The sequence below is a fragment of the Thermothielavioides terrestris genome, chromosome 2 (assembly GCF_000226115.1).
Source record: "Thermothielavioides terrestris NRRL 8126 chromosome 2, complete sequence".
NCBI classification, from domain to species: domain Eukaryota; kingdom Fungi; phylum Ascomycota; class Sordariomycetes; order Sordariales; family Chaetomiaceae; genus Thermothielavioides; species Thermothielavioides terrestris.
The window spans coordinates 7,854,771-7,878,225 of NC_016458.1; the positions used below are offsets into that span (position 1 = coordinate 7,854,771).

General features: G+C 59.4%; 10 protein-coding genes across 10 annotated transcripts; 5 read left to right on the forward strand and 5 right to left on the reverse strand.

Annotated features, from left to right (window-relative positions):
* The first annotated feature begins 97 nt into the window (after positions 1 to 97).
* On the forward strand, positions 98 to 1,487 carry THITE_2115691 (uncharacterized protein). Its single transcript, XM_003653298.1, has 2 exons — positions 98 to 522; positions 590 to 1,487. Exons 1-2 carry the CDS (start codon positions 279 to 281, stop codon positions 1,246 to 1,248), a joined length of 903 nt encoding a protein of 300 aa, XP_003653346.1. The 5' UTR covers positions 98 to 278; the 3' UTR covers positions 1,249 to 1,487.
* A 24-nt stretch (positions 1,488 to 1,511) lies between these two features.
* On the forward strand, positions 1,512 to 3,448 carry THITE_2115692 (uncharacterized protein). Its single transcript, XM_003653299.1, has 4 exons — positions 1,512 to 1,635; positions 1,696 to 1,802; positions 1,865 to 2,924; positions 2,987 to 3,448. Exons 1-4 carry the CDS (start codon positions 1,545 to 1,547, stop codon positions 3,112 to 3,114), a joined length of 1,386 nt encoding a protein of 461 aa, XP_003653347.1. The 5' UTR covers positions 1,512 to 1,544; the 3' UTR covers positions 3,115 to 3,448.
* Positions 3,449 to 7,276: 3,828 nt separating this feature from the next.
* Positions 7,277 to 9,497, forward strand: THITE_128412 (C-22 sterol desaturase; the record flags this gene model as incomplete). Its single annotated transcript, XM_003653300.1, has 5 exons — positions 7,277 to 7,433; positions 7,503 to 7,653; positions 7,736 to 8,703; positions 8,803 to 9,086; positions 9,154 to 9,497. The coding sequence occupies 5 exons, from the start codon at positions 7,277 to 7,279 to the stop codon at positions 9,190 to 9,192; spliced, it is 1,599 nt and encodes a 532-aa protein (XP_003653348.1). The 3' UTR covers positions 9,193 to 9,497.
* A 663-nt stretch (positions 9,498 to 10,160) lies between these two features.
* THITE_2095739 (uncharacterized protein) lies at positions 10,161 to 10,946 on the forward strand (the record flags this gene model as incomplete). Its single annotated transcript, XM_003653301.1, has 3 exons — positions 10,161 to 10,454; positions 10,531 to 10,576; positions 10,660 to 10,946. The coding sequence occupies exons 1-3, from the start codon at positions 10,167 to 10,169 to the stop codon at positions 10,944 to 10,946; spliced, it is 621 nt and encodes a 206-aa protein (XP_003653349.1). The 5' UTR covers positions 10,161 to 10,166.
* A 229-nt stretch (positions 10,947 to 11,175) lies between these two features.
* Positions 11,176 to 12,368, reverse strand: THITE_2075765 (uncharacterized protein; the record flags this gene model as incomplete). The annotated part of the gene is made up of 3 exons (XM_003653302.1): positions 12,216 to 12,368; positions 11,674 to 12,118; positions 11,176 to 11,585 (listed from the first exon to the last, which is right to left on the reverse strand). The coding sequence occupies exons 1-3, from the start codon at positions 12,258 to 12,260 to the stop codon at positions 11,176 to 11,178; spliced, it is 900 nt and encodes a 299-aa protein (XP_003653350.1). The 5' UTR covers positions 12,261 to 12,368.
* A 573-nt stretch (positions 12,369 to 12,941) lies between these two features.
* THITE_2016642 (ubiquitin) lies at positions 12,942 to 13,391 on the reverse strand (the record flags this gene model as incomplete). The annotated part of the gene is made up of 2 exons (XM_003653303.1): positions 12,942 to 13,001; positions 13,212 to 13,391. Coding segments are annotated over 2 exons (240 nt in total), but the record flags the coding sequence as incomplete, so codon positions are not given.
* A 250-nt stretch (positions 13,392 to 13,641) lies between these two features.
* Positions 13,642 to 15,283, reverse strand: THITE_2115709 (uncharacterized protein). Its single transcript, XM_003653304.1, has 4 exons — positions 14,999 to 15,283; positions 14,721 to 14,931; positions 14,284 to 14,664; positions 13,642 to 14,230 (listed from the first exon to the last, which is right to left on the reverse strand). The coding sequence occupies exons 1-4, from the start codon at positions 15,236 to 15,238 to the stop codon at positions 13,872 to 13,874; spliced, it is 1,191 nt and encodes a 396-aa protein (XP_003653352.1). The 5' UTR covers positions 15,239 to 15,283; the 3' UTR covers positions 13,642 to 13,871.
* Positions 15,284 to 15,832: 549 nt separating this feature from the next.
* On the reverse strand, positions 15,833 to 18,060 carry THITE_2115711 (uncharacterized protein). Its single transcript, XM_003653305.1, has 4 exons — positions 17,448 to 18,060; positions 16,956 to 17,228; positions 16,759 to 16,891; positions 15,833 to 16,699 (listed from the first exon to the last, which is right to left on the reverse strand). The coding sequence occupies exons 1-4, from the start codon at positions 17,457 to 17,459 to the stop codon at positions 16,635 to 16,637; spliced, it is 483 nt and encodes a 160-aa protein (XP_003653353.1). The 5' UTR covers positions 17,460 to 18,060; the 3' UTR covers positions 15,833 to 16,634.
* A 252-nt stretch (positions 18,061 to 18,312) lies between these two features.
* THITE_2115713 (uncharacterized protein) lies at positions 18,313 to 20,816 on the forward strand. The gene is made up of 3 exons (XM_003653306.1): positions 18,313 to 18,939; positions 18,998 to 19,392; positions 19,458 to 20,816. The coding sequence occupies exons 1-3, from the start codon at positions 18,471 to 18,473 to the stop codon at positions 20,607 to 20,609; spliced, it is 2,016 nt and encodes a 671-aa protein (XP_003653354.1). The 5' UTR covers positions 18,313 to 18,470; the 3' UTR covers positions 20,610 to 20,816.
* On the reverse strand, positions 20,817 to 22,322 carry THITE_2075780 (uncharacterized protein; the record flags this gene model as incomplete). The annotated part of the gene is made up of 3 exons (XM_003653307.1): positions 20,817 to 21,793; positions 21,864 to 22,022; positions 22,118 to 22,322. The coding sequence occupies 3 exons, from the start codon at positions 22,320 to 22,322 to the stop codon at positions 20,886 to 20,888; spliced, it is 1,272 nt and encodes a 423-aa protein (XP_003653355.1). The 3' UTR covers positions 20,817 to 20,885.
* Between the last annotated feature and the right edge of the window lie 1,133 nt (positions 22,323 to 23,455).

Sequence of the window (23,455 nt, forward strand, 5' to 3'; positions counted from 1 at the left end):
TGGGGTGATTGCTGACATAGTCAACCCTAACCCAGTAAAGCAGCTCCCTTCTGCGATTTTGCACCCATGGCTGCATTGCCTGCCGCGAACCGCCAAGGTGCACGCTGAGCTCGCTCCAGCCGCGCTTTCTACAGCATGCGCGGCTCGCAGCGGCAACCAAGTTCCTCAGCTTCCCTCATCCCACAATCCACGCCGCGGCGCCACGCGACGGATCGGGCTAATTTTCACCATTCCCCGATCTATTGACTATGCTTGTGCGTTGACGCGATCTTCTCGGCATGCCACCCAAGAAGAGAGGCGGGCGGGCGGGCACCCAGGCTGTCGCGACGCCTTCGTCGGCGGCGACAGCCCGGGACGAAGATGCCATGGACGTCGACACGCCAGCCCAAACACCAACCGCGCCAACTCCCGCTCCTGCTCCCGCGCCGGCGCCCCCACCGCCGCCGAAACCACTGACAGACCCCTGGACGGACGATCAAATAGCGTCCCTGTTCAAGGGCGTCATCAGGTGGAAGCCGGCAGGTAGGCAGCGACTTACCCTCAGACACCCCTTGCCGGCCGGCAGCCGCTAACCGATTGCTCCGCGCAGGCATGCACAAGCACTTCCGGATGCTAGCCATTAGCGAGCACCTACGGAATCACGGCTTCGACCCCGACACGTGGCCGCACACGCGGGTGCCGGGCATCTGGACCAAGCTGGCCGAGTTCTACAACCTCGAGGCCGTCGACGAGCGGGAAAATAACATGGATCCGCCGGAGGAGGAAGGCCAGCCGAGGCGGTACATCGATTTCGGCCTACCGTGGGACGAGTTCGGCACACTGATGATGGAGAGAGCGCGCGCGCGCCCTAGCGAGGCGCCCACCAGCCCAGCCCAGTGGGATCCGAATGCGCCAGCCGGCGGAGCCAAGAAGCGGAAGCGAGGCGCTCGCGAGTCGAGGACCCGCAGTAGTACTGTGGAGGACACCGAGAACGAGGCGCAGACGCCACCGGCGGCAAGTCCGACGAGGAAGACAGGCAGAGGGGGACGAGGCACGAAGCGTACCTCTAGTAGAGCACGCAAGGCCAAGGAGGAGTCCCCCTCAGAGGAGGAAAGCGCCGAGGAAGAGGAGTCCGGCGGTGAGGAGGAGGAGGAGGAAGAAGAGGAAGCGGGCGCACCAGCTCCTGCCAGGGGTGGCAGGGGAGGCGCCAGAGGCCGAGGAGCTGGCAGAGGGAGGGGCCGCGGGAGAGGCCGAGGACGCGGACGGTGAGCGTCCGTTACTTGCAGATTGGCACTTTTCACGGCCTATACCGCAGTAATTAGTTTAGCGATACCCACATACTGTAGACGAAAGAGCCGGTTGGCTTGCACCGCCAATTGGCCTTGCTGCGGCTTTCTACGCTGTATCGTGTAGTTGTAGCTCTATCCAGGCGCTGAGTGCGTCGACAACCCCACCAAAACAGGACCCCGCAGTCGCGCAGCTATACCGCGCCTGAACCTGGGCCTGAGCTTCCCCCCTGACATCGCATTGTTGACAATTCCGTAAACACACAGCAACCGCCCAACATGTCTCGCCCCGGCCCTTCGGCACCGAGAAATCTCACGCTCACCGAAGAGCTTGAGAAACTCGAGCAATCCATCACCCTCACGCTGCAAGGTCCGAATTACCACACCGTTCAGATCTCTTCTGTGGGCAAGGCCGCTGACATGTGCCTAGAAATCGACCACAACTTCAGCAAAGCGCACCGTATTGTCACGACTAGCATCCTGCCACTTGTTGAGCAGTATGGCGAGCACTCGCGCTCCGTGTGGGAGGCCACCAAGGTCGGCATATTTTGCGCTCTGCAGACGATACTATTATTGCTGATGATCCCCCCCGCTCGCAGTTCTGGAAGCAATTCTTCGAGGCCTCCGCCAATGTTTCCCTGTCCGGATACGAAGAGCTAGCCGGTGGCGAGGAGAGCACAGCGATGACGACCGAAGAGGAAAGCACGGTTCACAACGAAACGACCGCCGATTACACGCCCCGGCCCCGCAGCGCCGGGCGCCACGACCATGACGACAGCACCAGCGAGTCGACCGCCATTTACCATGGTCCCGGCAGCGGCCGCCAGGAGGAGTCGGTGCTTGGTGACAACGACGGCGACCTCACGGGTAGTACCCCACGCCTTCCTGCCACCAAGACCCTTTCTTCCCGCCCGCAGTTCGCCGGCCTCTCCTCGCCGTTCGAAGCACTCAAGCGCGAGTACGACAACAACAAGAGCGGAGACAGCAGAACGCAAGGACAACAGGGTGCGGCCGGAGAGGAAGAGGAGGATACGGAGCTCCTCTTCCAGCAGCGCACTGCGCGCCTCCCGGACATGTCCATGACACCGCGGGCATCGCTTGATGCCGGCGGCCTGGGCACCGCCGATGACGACGACGATGATGCAATCCCTGGGAAGGGGAAGAACAAGGATCCGATCCTGCACCGCATGCTTGACAAGAACTACCGCATCATGGCTACGCCGCACAAATCCGCCGCGGGCATCTCGCCCCTCAGGTGGAAGATCGACAAGCTCGCGACGCCGGGCAACAAGGGCAAGGAAAAGCAGCAGACGCGGCCAATATGGGAGGACTCGCCGACCTCGAGCCCCGAGATGGCCGTGCCGCAGCTGCGGAGCGCCGCCTTCATGTCCCCCATGCGCGCGGCGTACAGGGGGAAAGCCGCCGCGGCTGCGGCTGCGGCGGCGGCAGCGCCGAGGACGCCCGGCGTGAGCGTGCAGACGCCGGCGACGGCGCGCAAGACCAGGGATGTGTTCGGCGGGAAGCAGCGGCAGGAGGGGGAGGCGACGAAGTACGCCGACGAGATCACCTGGGAGAGCGACAGCGATGACTTTGGCGGCATGAGCCCGCCCAAGACCATCCAGTTCGCGCTGCCGCCGTCCAAGTTGCTGCAGACGCCAGGTACAGCAGTCTCGGCACATGCGCGCGTGTTTGTGTAGAGAGAGAGGCTAACGTGGTGCTAGCGCGCGAGGCGAGCAAGCGCATCGTCGGCGACATCCTCCTCACTGCGGGCGAGGACCTGGAGAACCCGTCCGAGTACAGCCCGACAATGGTCCAGATGAACAAGGATATACTGGACGAGACGTTTTGATCTGTCGAGGGTGAAACGAGTGCGACCATGCGGGAACTACTCGGTGGACTGCAGTCATCAATTATTCAAGATATTTTTGTACGCCTTCTCTTTTCCACGCCGAATCCAAACAACCCCCTTTTTTGTCGTCCGTCTCCGCAAGACTGGTTTCCTAACCTCCCCTGCTCAGAACCAACCGAAAGCGAAGTGCAAGCATCCAACCGCTGGCCATCCCAACTCTCAGCGCCATTTCCCGACGCCAACTCACCATCCCCGCCAACCCCCAACGCCAAACCAAATCCATTCAACCCGGTACCTTCCACCCCTCCCGCGGCACGGCCCTCCCCCCTTCTCGGGGACCACACCACCACTCTCTATTTAGCAAGGCCGTGCCCACCGTTAGTCTGCGCCTTCGATCCTCCGCTTCCCTCCCGCGCTACCTACCTAGGCCAGCCTGCGAGCAGACGGCTCGCTCCACGGCACGGCACTTTGTGCTGTCACCCCGGCCCGGACTTGATAGGCCAGGTCGGGTGGCAATGCACCACCCGTGGGAATGTGTCCTTTCAACAACAACATTCCGCCGTCCATCCATCCATCCATCCCGTCCCATCCACCGCATGACTCGTCCAACGAATGACTGAATGAATAACCTGAGTGGCTGGCACTGGCTGGCTGGCAGGCAGTTTATATGCCCATCCGGACCTGGTTGCGCAGCACCTGCTGCTGCTGCGCGGCGGCAGCAGCGGCGCTGTTTGTCCCGTCGCTCTCCTTCTTGGTCGGTGATGACGACGACGAGGAGGATGAGGACGGAGAGGACGAGGACGGAGCGGTGGATGGCGGCCCGTGGTGCAGGCGCTCCTTCAGCAGGCTGATGCGGCTGGAGAGCGAGAAGGCGGTGCTGGTGCTTGCTAGGGACGCGCCGTCCGCTGCGTCCTGGCGCATGCTGCTGCTGCTGCTGCTGTTGTTGTTGGAGGAGGAGGAGGAGTTGGTGTGCGCTGAGAAAGAAGGAAAAGGGGGAGGTTAGTTTCTGGGTTTGTTTGGTGGGGGTGAGGATTGGGAGGAGGATGGGAGAGGGCAATGGTCGGCGGGCGTACGTTGAGACGACATCGTGATGATTGGGAGAAGGTGCTGGCTGGTGGTTGTTGTTTGTGCTGGTCACGGTGTTGGCGCGTAACTTCTGGCCCTGTGGTCAAGGCTGTCTGGGGCAGTAGGGTCTGGTCTGGTCTGGTCTAGTCGAACAAATGACCCGGATGTCTCAATGGCTGCAGACGGATGTCTGAGGCGGCTGCGTCTTCTTCTTTATCTGCCTGGTTGTCTGGCTGACTGGAGGATGATGCTGAAGCCGAACATCCTGAGGCAGGCCCCTCCGGCCGCTTTATATACCTAAGTAAATCTTTGTGTACATCATCGTGTTCCCTCCTCCCCTTGCCAGCCTCGCCCAAGCAGTCCCGCCCAGCTTCTTGCTGACTGCGCGTCAGCAAACCATTGCCCCGAACGCTGTTGCGCTTGGCAAGCCCAGCGCCTAACGCTGTTGCGTTTAGCAACCCAGCCCCAACCGAACCCAGCGTCGTAAAGCCGCGCCAGTCCGGTCGTAATCCGAGCTGGAGGTGCGGACGAGCTATCCACGCGTACGTAGGAAGTGACAAGGGCGTTACAACTTAGAAAAAAAAGGGAAAAAGCGCGTTTTCTGAGTCTTCCTTGGCCGGGGTGAGTCACGTTGCAGTCAAAGAAAAAGATGGGAAAGGCACAACCTGGGAGTTTGTCGTAAGCCTGGGTCTCGAACAAGCTTGTTTGGTGCCGAGAGAAGAGCTCGTGGGCTGCGTACCTAGACTTGGCAAGCCTACGTCAACACAGGGCGTGCATAAGAGTGGACACAACCCGGATAGCTAGTCTCTGCTTGGCTGGCTAGGCACAGCAGAGCCGCGTGTGTTCCTCAAGTGAGTCGACTTGCTTGCATTGGCGGCTGGGAAGGCGGTGGATGACCAGGAACGGGCTGCTGAGCCTTGTTCAAGTTCAAAGCTCGAGGGATTTTGAGACCGGCAGGGTCATCCAAAGGGCGCGACAGCTTACAGAAAGTTACAGTACCGTTTGTCTGACACGCTTTGAGGTAGTTGCTTTGCTCAATGCTGCTATCTGTGGCAGATTATTCTGATCTCTCACACTGTCTTCGTTGGCATCGAAAAATCTCCGGCGAGCAACCGGGCCCCGTGAGAGCTTGACGATGAACCCGTCCCAAGTCTTGCTTTCCACTTGATGACGATATTGAGACATTCGTCACGTAGCTGTTGTCTATGCCAAGTCGGATGATCTTGATGCCGCCATACTAATTTAGTATAATACGCCCATTATGAGAGTTGCATTCACAAACATGACGAAGCACGTCCTGATGCCTCAGTGCGAGGCCGTGGGCGCCTGAGTCACTTCCTTCGGCCAGGCTTCTCGAACATGGAACCAGGGCAATAGGAAACGACTGTCGCCTTGTCCCATTGGATGCTCGGGTTTGCAGTGTTTGCTGCTTACGAAACTAATTCTTGGCTGCACAACACAACGACGCTCCTGACGGAAGTGATTCTGGCTCCGTGGGCTCGTGACGTGAGAGGCTCGCAGAGTGTGGGGGTGCAGGTGCGGGGCAGAAAGGGCATGAGCTTGCCAAGCCTCCAAGCAAACACAAGGGTTGAGTGAGGCCATCGGACTGGATTGCGTCGGAGAACCGATCCGAGTTGCTTGACGGTTGCATCGCGGACCCGAGCCGGAAGTCGGCTGTGCTTGTTCCCTTCCTCATCGCAGTGAATCTGTTGTTCTACCGGGCTTACGCAGGACGTCCGGAGAGAAAACGGAGAGTTGTTGGGACTTTCCTCTTCCTCGAAGAACGTTTCAATCCGTTCTGCGTTCATTCAACAGTCAAACCGCAGGGAAATTGTGGTGCTATGACCCTTGTTACACCGGGTTGAGGGTCCAAGCTCCCAACTGGTCGCATGCCCTCCTTTGACTAAAGCTGCTCACCGCCTACCCAGGAGCACGGCTCATATCTCAAGCTCCCCTCCAGCATCCGGAGATGGTGGAAAAGACAATGGTGTCCAGACAGCCAACAATGCAAATGTTGTTGAACATGTGTTGCTCACTCTGGGCAAGTGACCTCCATTTGCTGGCGAACCCAAGAATGATCTCTTGTACTCCGAATCCACGGAGAGGATTTTCGTCCAACAGAACTCGCTGGTGGCACGGATGCTCAACGCGACCCAAGATGCGACTCGAGTTTGGAGAGCTTTCCCCGAGATCGGCAGGCGGAAATACCTAGCTGATTCCCTTTGATGAAACGAATGATCACTATCACTAGCGCATTGTTAGTGACTATAGTGTACTGGGTAGGTTGACTGAGCTCTGGAAATGCAAGCCACTTGAAGGCCGAAAGAGCGAAAGAGGATATTATTCCGTTGCCCACCTTTGTTTCACTGGCGGCACGGGCAGAACGGTTCCCTCCGAGCTTCCGCGATCGTGCTTGATAACTGGGCCGAGCGACTCGTTTTCGTATTCCTGAGCTTGTGATTGGTCAGATCAGTTAAACCCCACCTGCCCACTATGGTCAGATCACAGATCAACAGGCGAGGATGCATTGCTTCCCTAAGCGAAGGTACACGGGAACTTACCAAAGAACCCTTTGCTTCCCGAGCGAGAGCACGTCAGCAGGACGGTCCAGATGTCAATCAGGTGCGATTTGGAGTACAAAACTGCTTGAACTGTGGATACAACCAAGTTTTAATGCCGTTCGACTTCCTGGCTCTCGTATATTCTGCGTAAAAACCGAGTCATATAAACAGTGGTGACCTTCTCGGTGATAGACCAGCTGGTATTTTGCCAGTCCTCATAAAAGGCACAGCAAAGAAGGTTTGGCGCGCCCCACGGGAAGCTACCGACCTTGAACAGGGGTCAAACTTTCCTCCCCTTCCCAATCTGCAGCCTCGACAACTTCAGTTTTCTGTTGCATGCTGCGTGCGGGTTTAACTCCGCAGTCTTCCGGCCCTCCCTTTCTCACCTCCTCCCCAACTTTCACCAGAGTGTCGCCAGGTGTGTGTGCTGCTCCAGCGGCGCCTTCCTCGAGCCTCGTTCGCTTCAACCCGTCCTCTCTGGTGTGAACGGTTCTTTAACGCACTAGCTCGGCTCTGTCGAGGAGACGGGGCACGCAATGGCTGCCAATGCGACCACCTCGCCCCTGGCGAGCGTCAAGTTCGGTGCCGCCAGCGTCGCGCCGCAGCTCGAGTATGTCGTGGACTATGTCTCCAACGCGAGCGCTTGGACCATTGTCATGACGGTCCTCGCAGCACTGGTCGCGTACGATCAGTGTAAGTTTGGATGCTCCAACACTTCCTGGCGAATTGCGCTGACCTGTTTGGTTTTGCCCTCTCCGCCAGTCTGCTACCTCTGGAACAAGGGATCGATCGCTGGCCCGGCATGGAAGATGCCGTTCATCGGACCGTTTCTCCAGTCGATGAATCCCAAGTTCGAGGAGTACTACGCGAAGTGGATGAGCGGGCCGCTCAGCTGCGTTTCCGTCTTCCACAAGTAGGTTTTGCCTTTGCGCTGCGCCCGGCCGAGGGGAGAACAAAGCGGCATCCACCCATAAGCTGACGCGTCGGATGCTCAGGTTCGTCGTGATCGCCTCGACCCGTGACATGTCGCGCAAGGTTCTCAACTCGCCCGACTATGTCAAGCCTTGCGTCGTTGACGTCGCCCACAAGCTGCTCGGTGACGACAACTGGGTGTTCCTGGACGGCAAGGCGCACGTTGAGTTCCGCAAGGGCCTGAACGGCTTGTTCACCCGCCGCGCCCTCGAGATCTACCTGCCCGGGCAGGAGGAGGTGTACAACCAGTACTTCAAAACCTTCGTCGAGATCACCAAGCAGGCCGGCGGCAAGCCGGTCCCCTTCATGAAGCCCCTCCGCGAGGTCATCACGGCCGTCTCGTGCCGCACCTTCGTCGGGCACTACATCTCGGACGAGGCCGTCAAGAAGATCGCCGACGACTATTACCTCATCACGGCTGCTCTCGAGCTGGTCAACTTCCCCATCATCATCCCCTTCACCAAGACGTGGTACGGCAAGAAGGCGGCCGACATGGTGCTGGCCGAGTTCGCCCGGTGCGCCGCGAAAAGCAAGGCGCGCATGGCTGCTGGCGGCCAGCCCACCTGCATTATGGATGCCTGGATCCTCCAGATGATCCAGTCCAAGAGGTGGCGCGAGGCCGAGGAGAAGGGCCTGTCGACCGAGGGGCTGGAGAAGCCGGCGCACATGCTCCGCGACTTCACCGACTATGAGATCTCGCAGACCGTCTTCACCTTCCTGTTCGCCTCGCAGGACGCGACGAGCAGCGCCGCGACTTGGCTCTTCCAGATCATGGCCCAGCGCCCCGATGTCCTGGACCGCGTGCGCGAGGAGAACCTGAAGGTCCGCAACGGCGACATCCATGCGGCCGTTGATATGAACCAGCTCGAGTCCATGGCGTATACCCGGGCCGTCGTCCGCGAGCTGCTGCGCTACCGCCCACCCGTCCTCATGATTCCCTATGTGGCCAAGAAGCCGTTCCCCATCACCGAGACGTATACTGCTCCAAAGGGTGAGTGAAAAAAAAAAAAAAAAAAGAAAAAAAAGGAAAAAAGTGAAAGTTGGATGTGGAGGCATCGTCGTGATTGGGATCCCTGCTGATACATAACAGGCTCAATGATTGTTCCCACCACATACATGGCTCTGCACGACCCCGAGGTGTACGAGAACCCCGACGAATTCAACCCTGAGCGGTACTACTCGGGCGATGCCGAGGTCAAGGGCATGAAGAACTACCTCGTGTTCGGAACCGGACCGCACTACTGCCTTGGGCAGCAATACGCCCAGCTGAATCTCGTCTTGATGATCGGAAAGGCGTCGTTGCTGCTCGACTGGAAGCACCACCCGACTCCAAAGTCGGAAGAGATCAAGGTGTTCGCCACCATCTTCCCTATGGTAAGTCCGAAACAAAACTTAAGAGATATGAGTATGTTCGGAGGTCATGGGTGCTGACTGAAAGCAGGACGATTGCCCGTTGACGTTTGAGGAGCGGAAGTGGTAGAGACCAGATGGGGGATGTGGCGCGGTAAGATAGAAGACCGGAGCGCCGGGGGTTTGATACACCGTAGAAGGGTCGGTTAACTGTGATGAAGCGTGAGGAAGAGGACGGCCGGCCCGCTGAGGGGGCCCGACGATCTACCACTTGCCTGGTGGAAAGCTCACGACCTTGCAGGCTCTTGGGCCTTAATGCTCGGCAGGAGAAAGCGGTGACCGGGCTAAGCGACACTTATACGCACTTTTGTAATCTTTAGTCTGTACATAGCTAGATTCGTACATGGGATGGTAGTTGATGAAATGAGATGTGAAGCACAGCGCGACGGTGCCCAGGTCGGACGAGGGAAATGGCCCGGTCTTGTAACTACCGGCTGGGCTGATGACTCGAGCTTGTGAGTGATGTCTCTCTTTATTCCCAGTTAGAGAAACGAAGCGGTGCCACAGCGACGCGGTCAGCCAACGCAAGGAGCGGCCCGCAGTCGATGGCAGTTCGCTGGCGGCAGTTCGTTGGGATGAAGTGACGAAGCATGGAGGTGGACGAAGTAATCCGGCGAGAGGTCCCTTCCATCTTAAGTACGGATACTTTATGGACTTTATTGGGCCCCAAACCGGCACCAGGCAACCAACTTGGCAAACTCGCCCCCAACGTCAGCACTGGGCTGTATCGTATAATTGGTGCTTTCAGGAAACTACACTGCCTCTGGCGTTGTTAGGCTGTGCCGCAGTTTGGCGGCATGTTCCGTGCAAATGCGTGTCCGGTCTCCAATCCAATGTGCTGGCGGCACGCAGTGACGTGTGTGTGGGGCAAACCGCCGGGCATGGCGACTTCCGCCTTCGGCCCCGTTTGCGGATCTCGGGATGCTTACCAAGCTCCCACTCTTTATGTACATCGGAGCTGAATCCGTGAGTCTGCCCGTTTTGTCGAATCAGGTATTTCGCACCCCCCCGCAACAAACAGCAACATCGGAGAAGCGGCAAACCATGGCATCCAGACGAGCTGTCGTAAACCTCGTACATGCCCCTACGCCCTCGGCAAGGATCGCAGCTCCGGCGCGCATCCAGGCCGCGGCGCAGCTTTCGTTGCGACGATTCCACCACCACGCCCAATTCAAGAGGGTGCGGGTGCCCCAGCAGTCCTCTACGTTCTGCACCAGCCAGACATCTCCGCCGCTCCGCAAGTCCAACGCCGCCCGCCAATTGGCGCCGACGAGGAGGGCCTATTCCGCCGATGCCGAGGGCAAGCCGCCCAAGATCTGGGACTTTGAGGCCGTATGCCTTTCTCTCCTTTCTCTTCAGCTCCCAGCGCAAAATGATGTCAAACCCCAGCTGACCGGCACGCACATAGGTCCAGAAGGTCACAAACAGCCCCAACCGCTCGACAGTCATCATCGGTATGTAATGTCCACATCTGCCCCCGCCGCTGCACCCGACCCTCGCTAATTCACATACACACACACACGCACCCAACCTACAGACGTCCGCGAACCGCACGAGCTGGAGCAGACGGGGCGCATCCCGGGCGCGCTCAACATCCCCGTGACGTCGGCGCCGGACAGCTTCCACATCCCCGCCGACGAGTTCGAGGACCGGTTCGGCTACCCGCGGCCGCCGCCCGACGCCGAGGTGGTCTTCTACTGCCGCTCCGGCGTGCGCAGCCGCGCGGCCGCGGGCCTGGCCAAGGAGGCCGGCTGGACCAACGTCGGCGAGTACCCCGGCAGCTGGCTGGACTGGTCCGAGCGGGGGGGTAAGGTGGAGCGGTAACCTGGTGGTCGTGGTGGGATGTGGTGACATACAGTGTTTGGAGTAGTAGGGGGTATATGTATGGGCCCGTCCAATTGTACATTGAAGAAAAATACCTTGTCGAACGCCGAGATGCCTTGGGATAGTTACAGTTTGCATGCTACAAGTCGAAAAAACAGGGTATGCACCCACCCATTCCCTCCCCGCACCTTTTCCCTTCCCCGGTTTCCTTCTTTCCACTACCACCTGACTAGAAGAGCCGGTCGGGATCCAGCCTGATATCATCCGGCTTGTCCTTGAGCGCCGGGCTGCCATGCGCAAAGAAGAGCACCTTGATGGCGATCGCCAGCCCGAGGTGCAGCGCCACCACCAGGACCAGCAGCACCTTGCTGGTCTGGCGGTCGGTGGCGCTCAGCACGGGGTACATGTTGCGCAGGAGGAAGGCGACCGACAGGCCGAAGCCGAGGCCGACGAAGACCCAGTTGAGGATCGCGATCGGCGACCAGCTGATGAGCGCCACGGGGATCCAGATCAGGTTGCCGTAGCCGTACAGCGCCCAGCACTCGAGCAGGTTGGCGCTCTCGGAGCCGAAGTAGCGCAGCGCGAGGAACAGCACCACGGGGATCACGAACGTGTAGCCGTAGATCAGGCCGGCCGCGCCTAGCCATCGTCGCGTTCATCGTCAGCATCACCAAAACCAAACCAGAAGAAGAAGAAGAAGCACAATAAAAAAAGGAGCAGAACTCACCACTCAACAACGTAAAATCATACGCGAACTGCCCCCTCCCCTCCCGCGCCAGATAATCACTGATGGTGCCGCCAAGGAACAAGATCAGCACGACGGTCGTGGCGATCCAGAACGGCCCGTACAGGTCCGGGTTGCCCTCCAGCACGTCGAGGAAGTTGGCGCGCGGGTACAGCGCCGCCCAGGCGCGGTGCAGCACGGCCGACGTGTCGACGTCGAAGAACTGCGCGTAGAAGGACAGCGTCCAGAGGAAGCGCTTGCTCCCCGCCGCGCCTCCTCCTCCTCCCGCGTGGGACGAGGAGGTGGCTGTGGCGGGGAGGGGCAGCAGGCCCGGCGGGGAGGAGGAGGATTTATGTGGTCGGGAGCCGGCGCCGGCGCCGGTCGGGTCGGAGAAGTTGGAGTTGTGGAATTCGAGGTCGTCTTGGAGGTCTGTGTGGCCCAGGTCGCCCTGCCCGGGAGTCAGTATGCAACTTAAGTGTATGAATGGCGGTTCAAAGGGGGAAGGGAGGGGGGATGCGGGTGAAGATAATGCGAGGGAGACGCACCTCGTCGTCGACGTCGACAACGGCGTCGTAGCCGGAGCGGGACATCTTGCTTCGGCCTCGTGCAAGCTCAATCCGGGGGGAAGAGTCAATGCGGTCAACGCTTTGAAATGTTATGCTCGGGTCAGGGTCGCAGGTCGGTGTCTGCCGTCAGAGCTGCAGCTGAAGCTTGTGACAGCTGTTTCGTTGGACCACCACTCGCAGCTCTCGAAAGTTAGGCCCACTCCCCGATGGCGTCCACGTTGGACGCGAAACCGTACACCCCCGCATCACGTGACCGCTATGCCGCATGATGCAGACTCTCAATGCGAAGGCTGATGATGAAGTGAACCAGTCTGGCAGTACGCTTCTACGCAAACACAGCCACGCCATGGAACGATGTGAATTCAGATGGTCAGGAGTCTTGAGCTATGGTCATCCGGAATGTACAGCCAGAATGTGCCGTATTCCCCCTGCCAACCCTGCCTGAACCAGCAATGCCGCGAAAACCGAAAGACGCCAGACGACCATGACCGAGGAGAGTAACCGCTTATTTGAGCTTCTTCTTGGGGCGCAGCTGGTTGCTGTGGCCGCACTTGCGCTTCCTGCAGTTGGTCGCACGGGGCGGCAGACGGGCCTGTCGTGAATCGGATTAGCCAGATGAGCAGCGGACGCAGCCCGAGTCAGAATCTTCCTTACGTAGCACTTGCGGCAGATCATCTTCTCGCAGTTGTACTTGGAGGCGAGAGCCTTCAGCGAGGGCTCAATGATACCACCACGGAGGCGGAGCACGAGGTGGAGGGTCGACTCCTGTAAGCCCGGAACGTCAGCCCAGCTCGACACAGATCCACGTCCCTTCTCAATCGATTCCGATATTGATGCCGCGGGGGCAGTTCCATCCTCCTCCGAAGCAACCGCAATATATTCCTCCTCTTGACCACACCGCAACCTTTGCGGCTCGCATCCCGCCACCTCCCGCGGCTCCGAATCGGGAATCGTCTCGGTGCACAACCAACTAACCTTCTGGATGTTGTAGTCAGAGAGAGTGCGGCCGTCCTCGAGCTGCTTGCCGGCGAAGATCAGGCGCTGCTGGTCGGGCGGGATGCCCTCCTTGTCCTGGATCTTGGACTTGACATTGTCGATGGTGTCCGAAGACTCCACCTCGAGGGTGATAGTCTTACCCGTGAGGGTCTTCACGAAGATCTGCACTGGCGACGGGGGAATGCAATGTCAGTACGTCGTCCATCATGTGCGTGCGATATGCGAAATGAGACGTAGCGATGGCGTGGGAGCGGCAGCTTACTCTTGACTGATTTCCGTGGACGAGCTGGTGAGGTTGACGGAAACTTCGCAGGCCTGCCGTAAATTTTGGTGGGGGTTAGAATCGGCGGGCGACCGGGTCCTAGGGCTCGCTGCCGCAGATTTGAGGCAGGAAGTTTAAACCGTGTGAATCAAGTGCAGCACACTGTTCATGACTGCCCTTAACCCCAACCCTGCCACTGTCCTGGACACTGGCAACCTCGTCACACCTCGTACCAACCTGCCTCAGCTTACCACACCATGTCTCGAGAAACTCTGTTTGGGTATATCTCTCATCACTATAACCTCTCACATGCCGCATGATATGCAATTCTTTCATAGCATCAACGCCCGACTCCGCGCCTTGCCATCAAACTCGGCTCACCCCTCCGCCCTCAGCCGACGCTTCTCGTTCCGCTGCCATTCGAAGAGCAGCTGCTCCAGGCTGTAGACCGCCCGCACAAGGTCTCGCAACGACAGACCGGCCACCTCGGCAACCACCTCGTAGAATCTCTTGACGACCCCTTCTAGCTCGTCAACCTCCTTGTAGCACCTATAGTGCGATCCGAGCCTGTGGATGTTCTCGCCCATTTCTCCACGGTCTGGCCGTGGGGGCACTCTCCTCATGCTGCTCTGGACTTTCCTTACCCTTGCCTCGACCTCCTCCTGCGTCGGCTCCGGTATTTCCGGCAGAGGCTGGATGTCTTCGAGCGGGAAGAGACGATCGACTTCCAGCTCGTCTGTGCGACAGTTAGCTTCAAATCGTATCCCAACCCCGCTGGGTCGAACTCACCTGTCGGGTGCTTGTCAATCTGGGTCTCCTGAAACCAGTTTAGCAATTCGTCCAGCTCTCCCTTGCTCATGGACCATATCTCCCGGGGGTCCATGTGTTCGTATTGTAGTATCCCGGGCTTCTTTTCCGGCCGCGTGCTGAATTCTGACTCCCAAACCGCCCAGTCCATCTGGAGGCAGAGAGGGTCATCGTGGTCCCGGGGAAAGCGCTCGACACCGTCGAGGGGGTACAGGTGTTTTGTTGCCACAACGAGGGACGCCACTAAAAGAACCTCTGGTATGTCGAGAAGCCTGTATCGCTTCGGCGGCCCACCTCTTGCTGGGAAGAGAAAGCTCATCCCGAGGAGCCGGCAAGTCTTTTGGGCAAATTGATACACCTCAGCTGGGCCAAAAGTTAGCGATTTGTCTGAATGAAACCCGTCAATGAAGCCGACTTACGAGGAAGGGCGAGGTCCCTGATGTAGAGGAAACGTAACGGAGAGGCCGGTATCGCTGGAAATACCAATCCGTGATTCTCCTGGTAGCCTAGCATCAGGTCCGCGACTGCTCTGTGTAGTTCGCCGCCATGGAACCTGGCGTATCTGGTTAGAAGAGCATGATGGCCCCAGCCGGGCAATCTATCCCGCCACTCCTTTGGCACGTAGTCGATCTAACGCCCACAGTTAGCAGCAGCAGTACCACATGCCAGCCCAGCCCCCGGGATACTCAGCACTCACCGCACCAAGGAACGGTATCTGGTTGTTCTTCGCCCAACGAAACACATCCCCGATCCTGACCGGCTCCTGCCGCAGCACACACCCCAGATACACCAACGCCAGCGTGTCCATCACCCCGGGAAGCGGCCAGATCTCACCCGCCCAGCTCTTACTCTTCCTCGTCCACTCGCCAACACCCTCCGCCCCGCCCGCCCCTTCGCCCTCCTCCTCCACTGGTCCCTGCGCCTGCGAACTGAACATGACCAACGAACCACCTCCCGCTCCCCCCCCACCCTCATCCTCCCCCTCCCCTTTCGGCACCACCCCGCCGCCCCGGCCCCTGCCCCGACCCCTCTCCCTCGCGATCCCGGGGAACGCGCGGACCCTCAGCGTCCACAGGTCGCGGCACACGACCTCGAGCTCCGGGTGCAGGCCCTTGCGGCGCACGAGCCAGAGCACCTGCCGGCGCAGCAGCAGCTGCAGGCACTCGAGGAAGAGCTCGCGGGCGGCGTTGCCGGCGAGGTGCTTGGGCTCGGCGGCGCGGCGCTGCCTGCGCCGCACGACACGGCCCGTCCGGCCGAAGTTGTCGTCCTCGTCGACGTCGAATTGGATGTAGCCCTGTCACCGCAGGGGGGTGGCGGTGGTGGTGGTGTCAGTCAGTTTAGTTGATTTTGAAGCTGGGTAGAATTTGCATGGGGAAAACGCAATGAAGGATATGGGATGATGACCGGGTGACGGACGGATCCAGGTCTCTTTTGCAAGATGAAATGCAAAAAAAGACAGTAATTTAGTTGAGTTGCTCACCTCCACTTGATGCCCGTTCTCACAGTACCGGCGGCCGTTTTCGAGATACCATCTCCGGGCGGGACACTCGGCGCAGGTCTCGCCGCGGGGGAACCGATGGTGGTCACGCAGGGCCATGGTGCAGAGTTTGGGGCGGCCCCGTTGAAGCTTTGTGTTGTTTGTAAGTTAGAAAAAAGTTGAAGTTGATCAACAACGCCCGAGCTTTACGCAGCTGACACTCTGACAGTGGTCAGAGAGATTGATGAGCCACATCAAAGCCCTTCTTCCCCCCATTGTTTTCGTCAGGCTCGTCGCCACACACAGTCACGTTACCAAACCCATGCAAATCGCAGGCATCATATTTCTGGTCGGCCTTCATTCCAGCCTTTACATGCATGCTGTTTCCCGCTCAAGCAGGAGCTCCACCTCGCGATCCCAAGTGCGCCGCCGCGAACCGTTTACGACATCCACCATATTCCGCGCCTCCCGTTCGAGAAATCATGCACAAGAGACGGGAGAGGGAACAACCTATGAGTGTGTTGTATTTCTATCGGATGGTGTCCTCGCGGCCCGCGAGGCACTTTTGGGGCCCGTGGAGGAAGTCCGGGTACGTCAGAAGCAGAAGTCAGTCCCACGCAACCAAACGGTCCAAGACCGTGCATCCCGTACCCAGCAAAGGTGCCCAGATCGAGTGGCTAGGCAGCCGAGCGGCACCCGAGTCCCTGGAGCAGTCCAAAAAAACATCAACCGCGATATATTTCAGCCGGCAAGAAGCCCAGGCGATAAAAAATATCAATCGCTCGCCAGGGGGGGACCAGGCCGCTCCACCTCCCCAAGTCCTTCCAAACTTCCCTTCCCCTCAAGCGCTGATGGCTTATTTGGTACCCTCCTTGGCGTCAATGGCAGCCTCCTCGCCCATGGCAGTCTGGATGGTAATCACTAGAGCGCCGGAGTCAGTCGCTGCCGCGGTTCGAGTAGCAGATTTCCCCGAAACTTACGGGTATCCTTCTCCTCCTCCTTGAAGAGCTTGGTAATCTTGGCGCCAATCTCGCCCTCGGGCATGCGGACGTCGTCCTTGGTGTCGCCCTCAGCGGTCATGAGGCTGAGGAAGCCATCGTCGGTAATATCAAGCTGAGGAGTCGAGTTAGTATATACCCCAGCTCCATTGAAGCTCCTTGCATGGATGCGCGCTTACCAGCGTGTATTCGCTGCGCTTAACGACGGGGACGTCCATGTTGTGGGTCGAGGGGCAAAGGTCCTCGAGCTTCTTGCCGGTGAAGATGTCGATGCCGACAAGGTGGACCTTCGCGTGACCGTGCTTGCCCGTCTTGGAGGTAGACATGTCGACGATCTTGCAAGGGCGGCCCTTGATGACGACATGACCGTTCTTCCGCAGAGCAGAGCACTGCATGGGGAAGGTGTCCGAGGCACCGGCATCACCAGCAGCGTCGTGCTCAAAATCGTGGTGCTGGAAGACCCCGAAATTAGCAACGGTTCAAATCGAACATGAATTGCAACGATACCGCATGCACATCGCACAACCCTCCAGGGAAACGATGGCGAAGGCGCGCACCATTTGCGCGCGCCTCCCATGATCCCGAGGGGGCTCGTGCCAGATGGTGCGGGGTGACTTTTTTTTCGTAGCCCAACAAGTAGGGCAAATTCCCAGGCGAGGAATGCGACTCACCTCCTCCGCCATTTTGAAGAAAGTGGAAAGGATACTGGGTCTGTCGGATGGAAAAGCCGAGACAGGGAAGCCCAAGAAGATGTCGAATGGACCAAAAGATGGAGGAGAGAATGGAAGTTGGTGCGAGGTAACGACCAGAAGGAGGGGTGGACGGGGGGGAAATTGTGGTTTTGAGCGCCCAGCCGAAGCGAAAAATGGGCGGTGGTTTCCCCGCCAAGTTAGCCCCTCCCCAGCAGTACACTGGAGAGGGAGTTGTCCGCGCCTGCCTTTTGGACCACTAAATTTCGAATTTGCACACTGGACCCATATTCCCCTGCCTACCTAACTTGAGCACTGCTGTTTCGAAGTCTTTTTGCCTCGCCTACCCACCCACAGACCCGGCAACCCTCCTCCGACACAGCAAATCACAAATGGACCCCATCTCAAGGTAGCGTGTATGGATTACAGAAAAACGCTACGCAGTGTGCGCACAGGACATGACAAGAGGCCTTGTGCTGCTTGTTGCTCGGCCGCACGGCTCAGAATTAGAATGTACATGCATATTCGCTCCCGCCTTAGGAGCTCACAGTGGCAAATATAACTCCGTTTAGCATTTTACTGACCACCTAGCTGGGATCGAGCCCTTGCTTCAAGGTGCGATGCCGCCTCTGCCGTGTAAGGTAAAGAATTATGGTGTCGCGGGAAGGTGGGGTGCGGCTTACAGCCGAGCTCACCCAAACTCGGACCCCACATCTACCGAGCCTGAAGGCTGACGGGAGCACAAACTGAGAAGGCCAATCAGCAGCTGGCCTTTCGCTGGTCAAGCACAGCCCTGCGCATCCACTGCGGAGCCAGCTGCCCCCAGGTGCTGTTGGATGCAGCGTCCAGGGGAGCAACCAAGCTGCTTGGGGAAGCGCATCAGCAAAAGCAACCGGGGAGCTGCAAGGAGAGGACACCGGACAACACAGCGGCGACGCAACGCGCGAGAGAGCAAGCCGGAGCCGGGCGCTGGTCCAGACGATTGCAGGAGCGCGGCAATCCATCATGTGGCTGGACCGGTTTGCTGGACAGCATCAGCATCCGGGAAGCACGCCGTCTCCGCCGAGCAACAGCCAGAGCCGCGCGCAGTCGCCGCTGCCTCGCCGGACATCGAGCGCGCGGGGTCCGTACCTCACATCGCAGAGGCCCGGCCTCACGTCGAGGACGTCTTCGCTCTCACTTGTCTCCAACGACTCCTCGTCTTCGCTGCTCGGCGCGTCACGACGCACCAATGGCTCGGCCCTGAAGCAGTCGACCACCGTCGGCGACGCTCCAGACCCGGAAGCGGTCCTAGCGAGGATTCTCGGGCCCCGACCCGACACAGCCGCTCCGGAGGACGACCGACCAAGGGGTATTTCGGAGGAGGATTTGGACTTGGACTTTGACTTTGGTGGCCTCTCGGTGCGCGAGCTCGCCAGCGAGGAAACCGACCGAGCGGCTACAGACACGTACAGGCCGCAGACTGTAGAAGACTGTAGGTCGTCCCGAGCCCGCGCGGCTTTTATTTTCCTGTACTCATAGCTTCGGAATAGACGAGCGAGATAAAGCCAAGTTCGAACAACTGCACCGGTCCATCCGCGCGTGCGACGACATCCTGAGCTCGGTCGAGTCCAACCTCACCAGCTTCCGCAATGACCTGGCCGCCGTGTCCGCCGACATCGAGAGCCTGCAAGCCCGGTCCAGCGCGCTCAACGTTCGGCTAGAAAACCGCAGAGCTGTGGAGAAGGCACTGGGGCCGATCGTGGAGGAACTGAGCATACCGCCCACGGCCGTGTCCAAGATCTCGGAGGGGCACATCGACGAGGCATGGGTCAAGGTCCTGGCCGAGGTGGATAAGAGGGCTACGGCTCAGAAGAAAAATGCGCAGCACGCGCAAACCAAGGCGCTGGCCGACGTAGGGCCGCTGCTGGAGAAGCTGGTTCTCAAAGTACAAGCAACTGCGGCCCCCGGTTCCTCAGCCTTTCAGTGCATCATGCTGACACTCACTCCCAGGCGGTCGAGCGGATACGGGACTTTCTCGTCGCGCAGATCAAGGCATTGAGGTCGCCCAATATCAATGCCCAAATCATTCAGCAGCAAAACTTCCTCAAGTTCAAAGACCTCTTCTCCTTTCTCCACCGGCACCAGCCCGTCCTTGCGGGCGAGATCTGCCAGGCCTACCTCAACACCATGCGCTGGTATTACCTGAACCAATTTACCCGCTACGAAAAGGCGCTAGAGAAGCTCAAGCTCCACGTTCTTGACAAGAATGACGTCCTAGGCCACGACGACACGTCGAGGAGGACGACGGTCCTCTCTGGGTCCAAAATCGGGGGCGCTCCACACGACCCCTTCAACCTGGGGCGGAGGATAGAGGTCCTCAAGACCACCAACCAGCTCGCCATCTCATCGTACCTCGCCGAGGAAGACCAATCCACCCACTACCTGGAGGTGCCGTTCCGCAACTTCAACCTCGCGCTCATCGACAACGCCACGGCCGAGTACACGTTCCTGGCGGCCTTTTTCAGCCCGGCGCTCTCGTTCGCCGCCATCTCGCGGCACTTCAACTACATCTTCGAGCCGACCTTCGCCATCGGGCAGGCGCTGACGCGGCAGCTCGTGGCCGACACGCACGACGCGCTCGGCGTGCTGCTGTGCGTGCGCCTCAACCAGCACTTCGCCTTCGAGCTGCAGCGCCGCCGCGTGCCCGCCGCCGACGGCTACATCAACGGCACCGCCATGGCGCTCTGGCCGCGCCTGCAGAGCATCATGGACGCGCACGGCGAGTCGGTGCGCGCGCTGACGGCGGGCCTGCCCGCGCGCGCCGCCTCCGCCGCGTCCGCCAAGGCCGCGTCCGCCGCCCCGCACGTCGTCACGCAGCGCTTCGGTCAGCTGCTGCACGGCATCCTGGCGCTGAGCGCCGAGGCCGGCGGCGACGACGAACCGGTCGCCGCCAGCCTGGGGCGGCTGCGCAACGAGGTCGAGGCGTTCCTGACCAAGACCAGCCAGGCGACCTTCGGGGCGGACAAGCGGAAGAGGGAGCGGTTCTTGTATAACAACTACAGCTTGATCCTGACGATCATTAGCGACGTCAGCGGGAAGCTGGCGGAGGAGCAGCAGGAGCATTTCGAGGCGCTGAAGGCGAGTTATCAGGAGGCTGGCTAACCCCGTCAGGAGTAGCGAGATTCGGATGGCGTTCTTGGGCGTTGTTGGGGCGTGATGCTGGCTGTTTCTATTGTTGATCATTAGGCGCTTCGTGACGAAACAGCGGGATAAGTTGACGTTCTTAATGTAACAGAGAAGGTTGTGAGGGATATCATGTAGCAAATACCGGCCCGTACAACTCCGCCCCGCTCCCATGGCGCCAGAAGTATCTAAACACGGTACATAGAGTATCTTTCGAAGTTCTACAAGATAGAAAAGAAAGGAAAAAAGCAACATCTACCGCCACCACCTCCCCAGCAAACCAGACACATACGCCAGCCCCGACACGAGCGGCGCCGGCAACGGCCCCTTCCGCAGCAGCACCGCGAGCACGCCGACCAAGATTGCGACCCCGACCGTCCCCGCCGGCCGACGATGCCTCCACAGCCACTTCCTCGCCCGTTCCTTCTTCTCCTCCCACAGCAACTCGGCGACCTGCCTCTCAAAGTACGCCCTGCCCACCTCCACCCTCCTCCACCCCTTTCCACCCTCCTCCCCTCCTCCTCCGCCGTCCGCATCCCAAGTCTTCAGCACGCTCCACCTGGAGATGCGGCGCCACGCGCGCAGGCGCTCGGGGGGGACCTCGCGCTCGAGGCGGGCGGCCTCGGCCAGGAGGGCCTCGAGGTCGAGGGGGACGGGCAGCTTGGAGAGGATGCTGTGCAGCATCTCGGGCTCGTCGGGCGGGGTGGCGAACAGCTCGGCGCGGCGGGCGCGCACGATGGCGGCGAACAGGTAGAGGCTGAAGGCCGGGGGGCGGGCGAGCAGGGCGTCGAAGAGGCGGGCCACGGCGCGCTGCGTCGTGATGTCGTGCGCGTACATGGTCAGCGTGCCCGACAGGGCGAAGAAGGGCTGCGTGCGCGACAGGTGCCGCCACAGCGGCGGGTCGGCCGCCCGCAGGATGTCCGGCAGCAGGTGCAGCTGCGCGACCGCCGGCGCCAGCGACGGCAGCATGAAGTCGCGGATGTGGAAGAGCGAGAGGGAGGTCAGCGACGGCTGGTGCAGCCGGGCCGGCAGGACCAGGAGCAGGACCTGCGCGATGTCGTGGTAGCCTTGGAAGTAGCTGAGGTAGGGGTGGCGGCGGAGGACGGAGACGATGAGGTTGGAGAGGAGGGCTTTTTGGCGGGCGAGCTGTGCTTCGGATTGGTCTGGAGGGGTGCGTTAGTCGCCAGGTGCTTATGAGGCGAAGGAGGGGGGGAGGGCGGCAAGTAAGCCTACTGTCGGGATAGTAAATGAAAGCGCGGTTGACGTCGAGCTGGACTTGGTCCTCGTCTTTGTGAGGCGGGAGAGATTCCCACGGGGGGGAAGAGGACTCAACCCCGTCATGACCGGCTTCCGACTTGACATGGTCCGGTGGAAGGCCCAGGAGGATTGGCCCTGTGGTGGGTGTAAGTGTGAGTGTGAGTGTGAGCTGAGGATGAGTCGGCGGGTGTGGTTGGTCATAGCACAGGTATGTACATGTACACACTTACATGCTTGCTGGCGGATGTTGTCCGACAGGAAGCCTCCGGGCGACTCGGCCAGCGTCCTCAGGGCGTCCAAGTCCCTTCGCCTGCAAGCCTCGAGGATGGCCTTCTTCTTTTCGTCGACCGCTGCATCGGCTACATCGACTCCATCTGCTCTGGTGTTGTGATTGGTCGTCTTCTCGTCCAGCTCTCGTACGATGGGCTCCTCCATGCTCATCTGCTTCAACCGTCTTCTTTTTCCCGCTTGTTTCCAACACACTGAACTGTCAAACTTTCAAACGCGCCTCTTAATGGAATGGATGCACAGGGGGTTCTTTCGTATGTGCGCTGTCCTGTACAGTGCAATCTGTGCTTTTCGTGAGTTCGGCCCCGTCTCTGGCTGCCGCGTGTCTCACTTTCAACTTTCTGACCCACTCCTCCCGAACGCTCGTAGGCAACACCCCGTAGGTCACGGTAGAGGGCGAGGGCGTGCGGTCTGTAGCAGACTGTGCCGGACCTACAGAGGCGCCCCGACGTGACGGTGTAAGTAGGCAGGTATTCATGCGAAGGTGGACATGCAAGTTCCAGACTCGCTCAGTTGATGTCTGGTGTTAGGTGGAAAGGCTGGAAGCGAGCTAAACTACCCCTGAATGCTTGTAATCTGAGAATTACCTGAATATAGGAGGTAAAGAATCCCTGAGCTTACACCGCGTATTTACAATACCATACACTGGCCCAGGCCCTGCCTTATACTCGGCTCGAACCACAAAGCCCAATGTTCGGCGTGATGAAGAAAAGGGAGGAGTAAATCTGCTCGATTGGGCTTATCTTTACGCTTCTTGTGGCAATGGTCAAAAGAAAAAGCGAGCTTCGCAGGAGTCAATTACCCAGCTCGAAGCCTAACATCGCCAGACCTCGTTCGGTACTCTGTAATAGGTACAGTAATTTACCTTCCTGTAGAAGTGCAGTTGCACGCTCAGATGTCGAGTGCACGCTGCATCTTGCAGCGCCAGGCTGCCCCACCAAAGCTCCTCCCCCTCACCCACGTTTGGCTCACATCACTCACTGTGGCAGATCAAGACGTTTTCTCAGTGCGATAGACACGGCGAAGTACCCGAGGCCGCCAAGCAGGCTAGCACTGGCATCCTGCAGCCTGGACACGGACGATGCGCGTGTTTTCCAGGTGTTGTATGCACAGCGGAGGCGGTCAATGACGCTCTGAAGCGTTGAAGGTGAAAGTTACAGTTGCGTATGGGTTGGGTTCGCCTTCACGTTCGAGGTTGAGCTCCGACGAAGTCTCTCAAACAAACCCATTCCTCGCTGAGACGATACACAACCCAATTGCATGCAGCGGCATATGACATC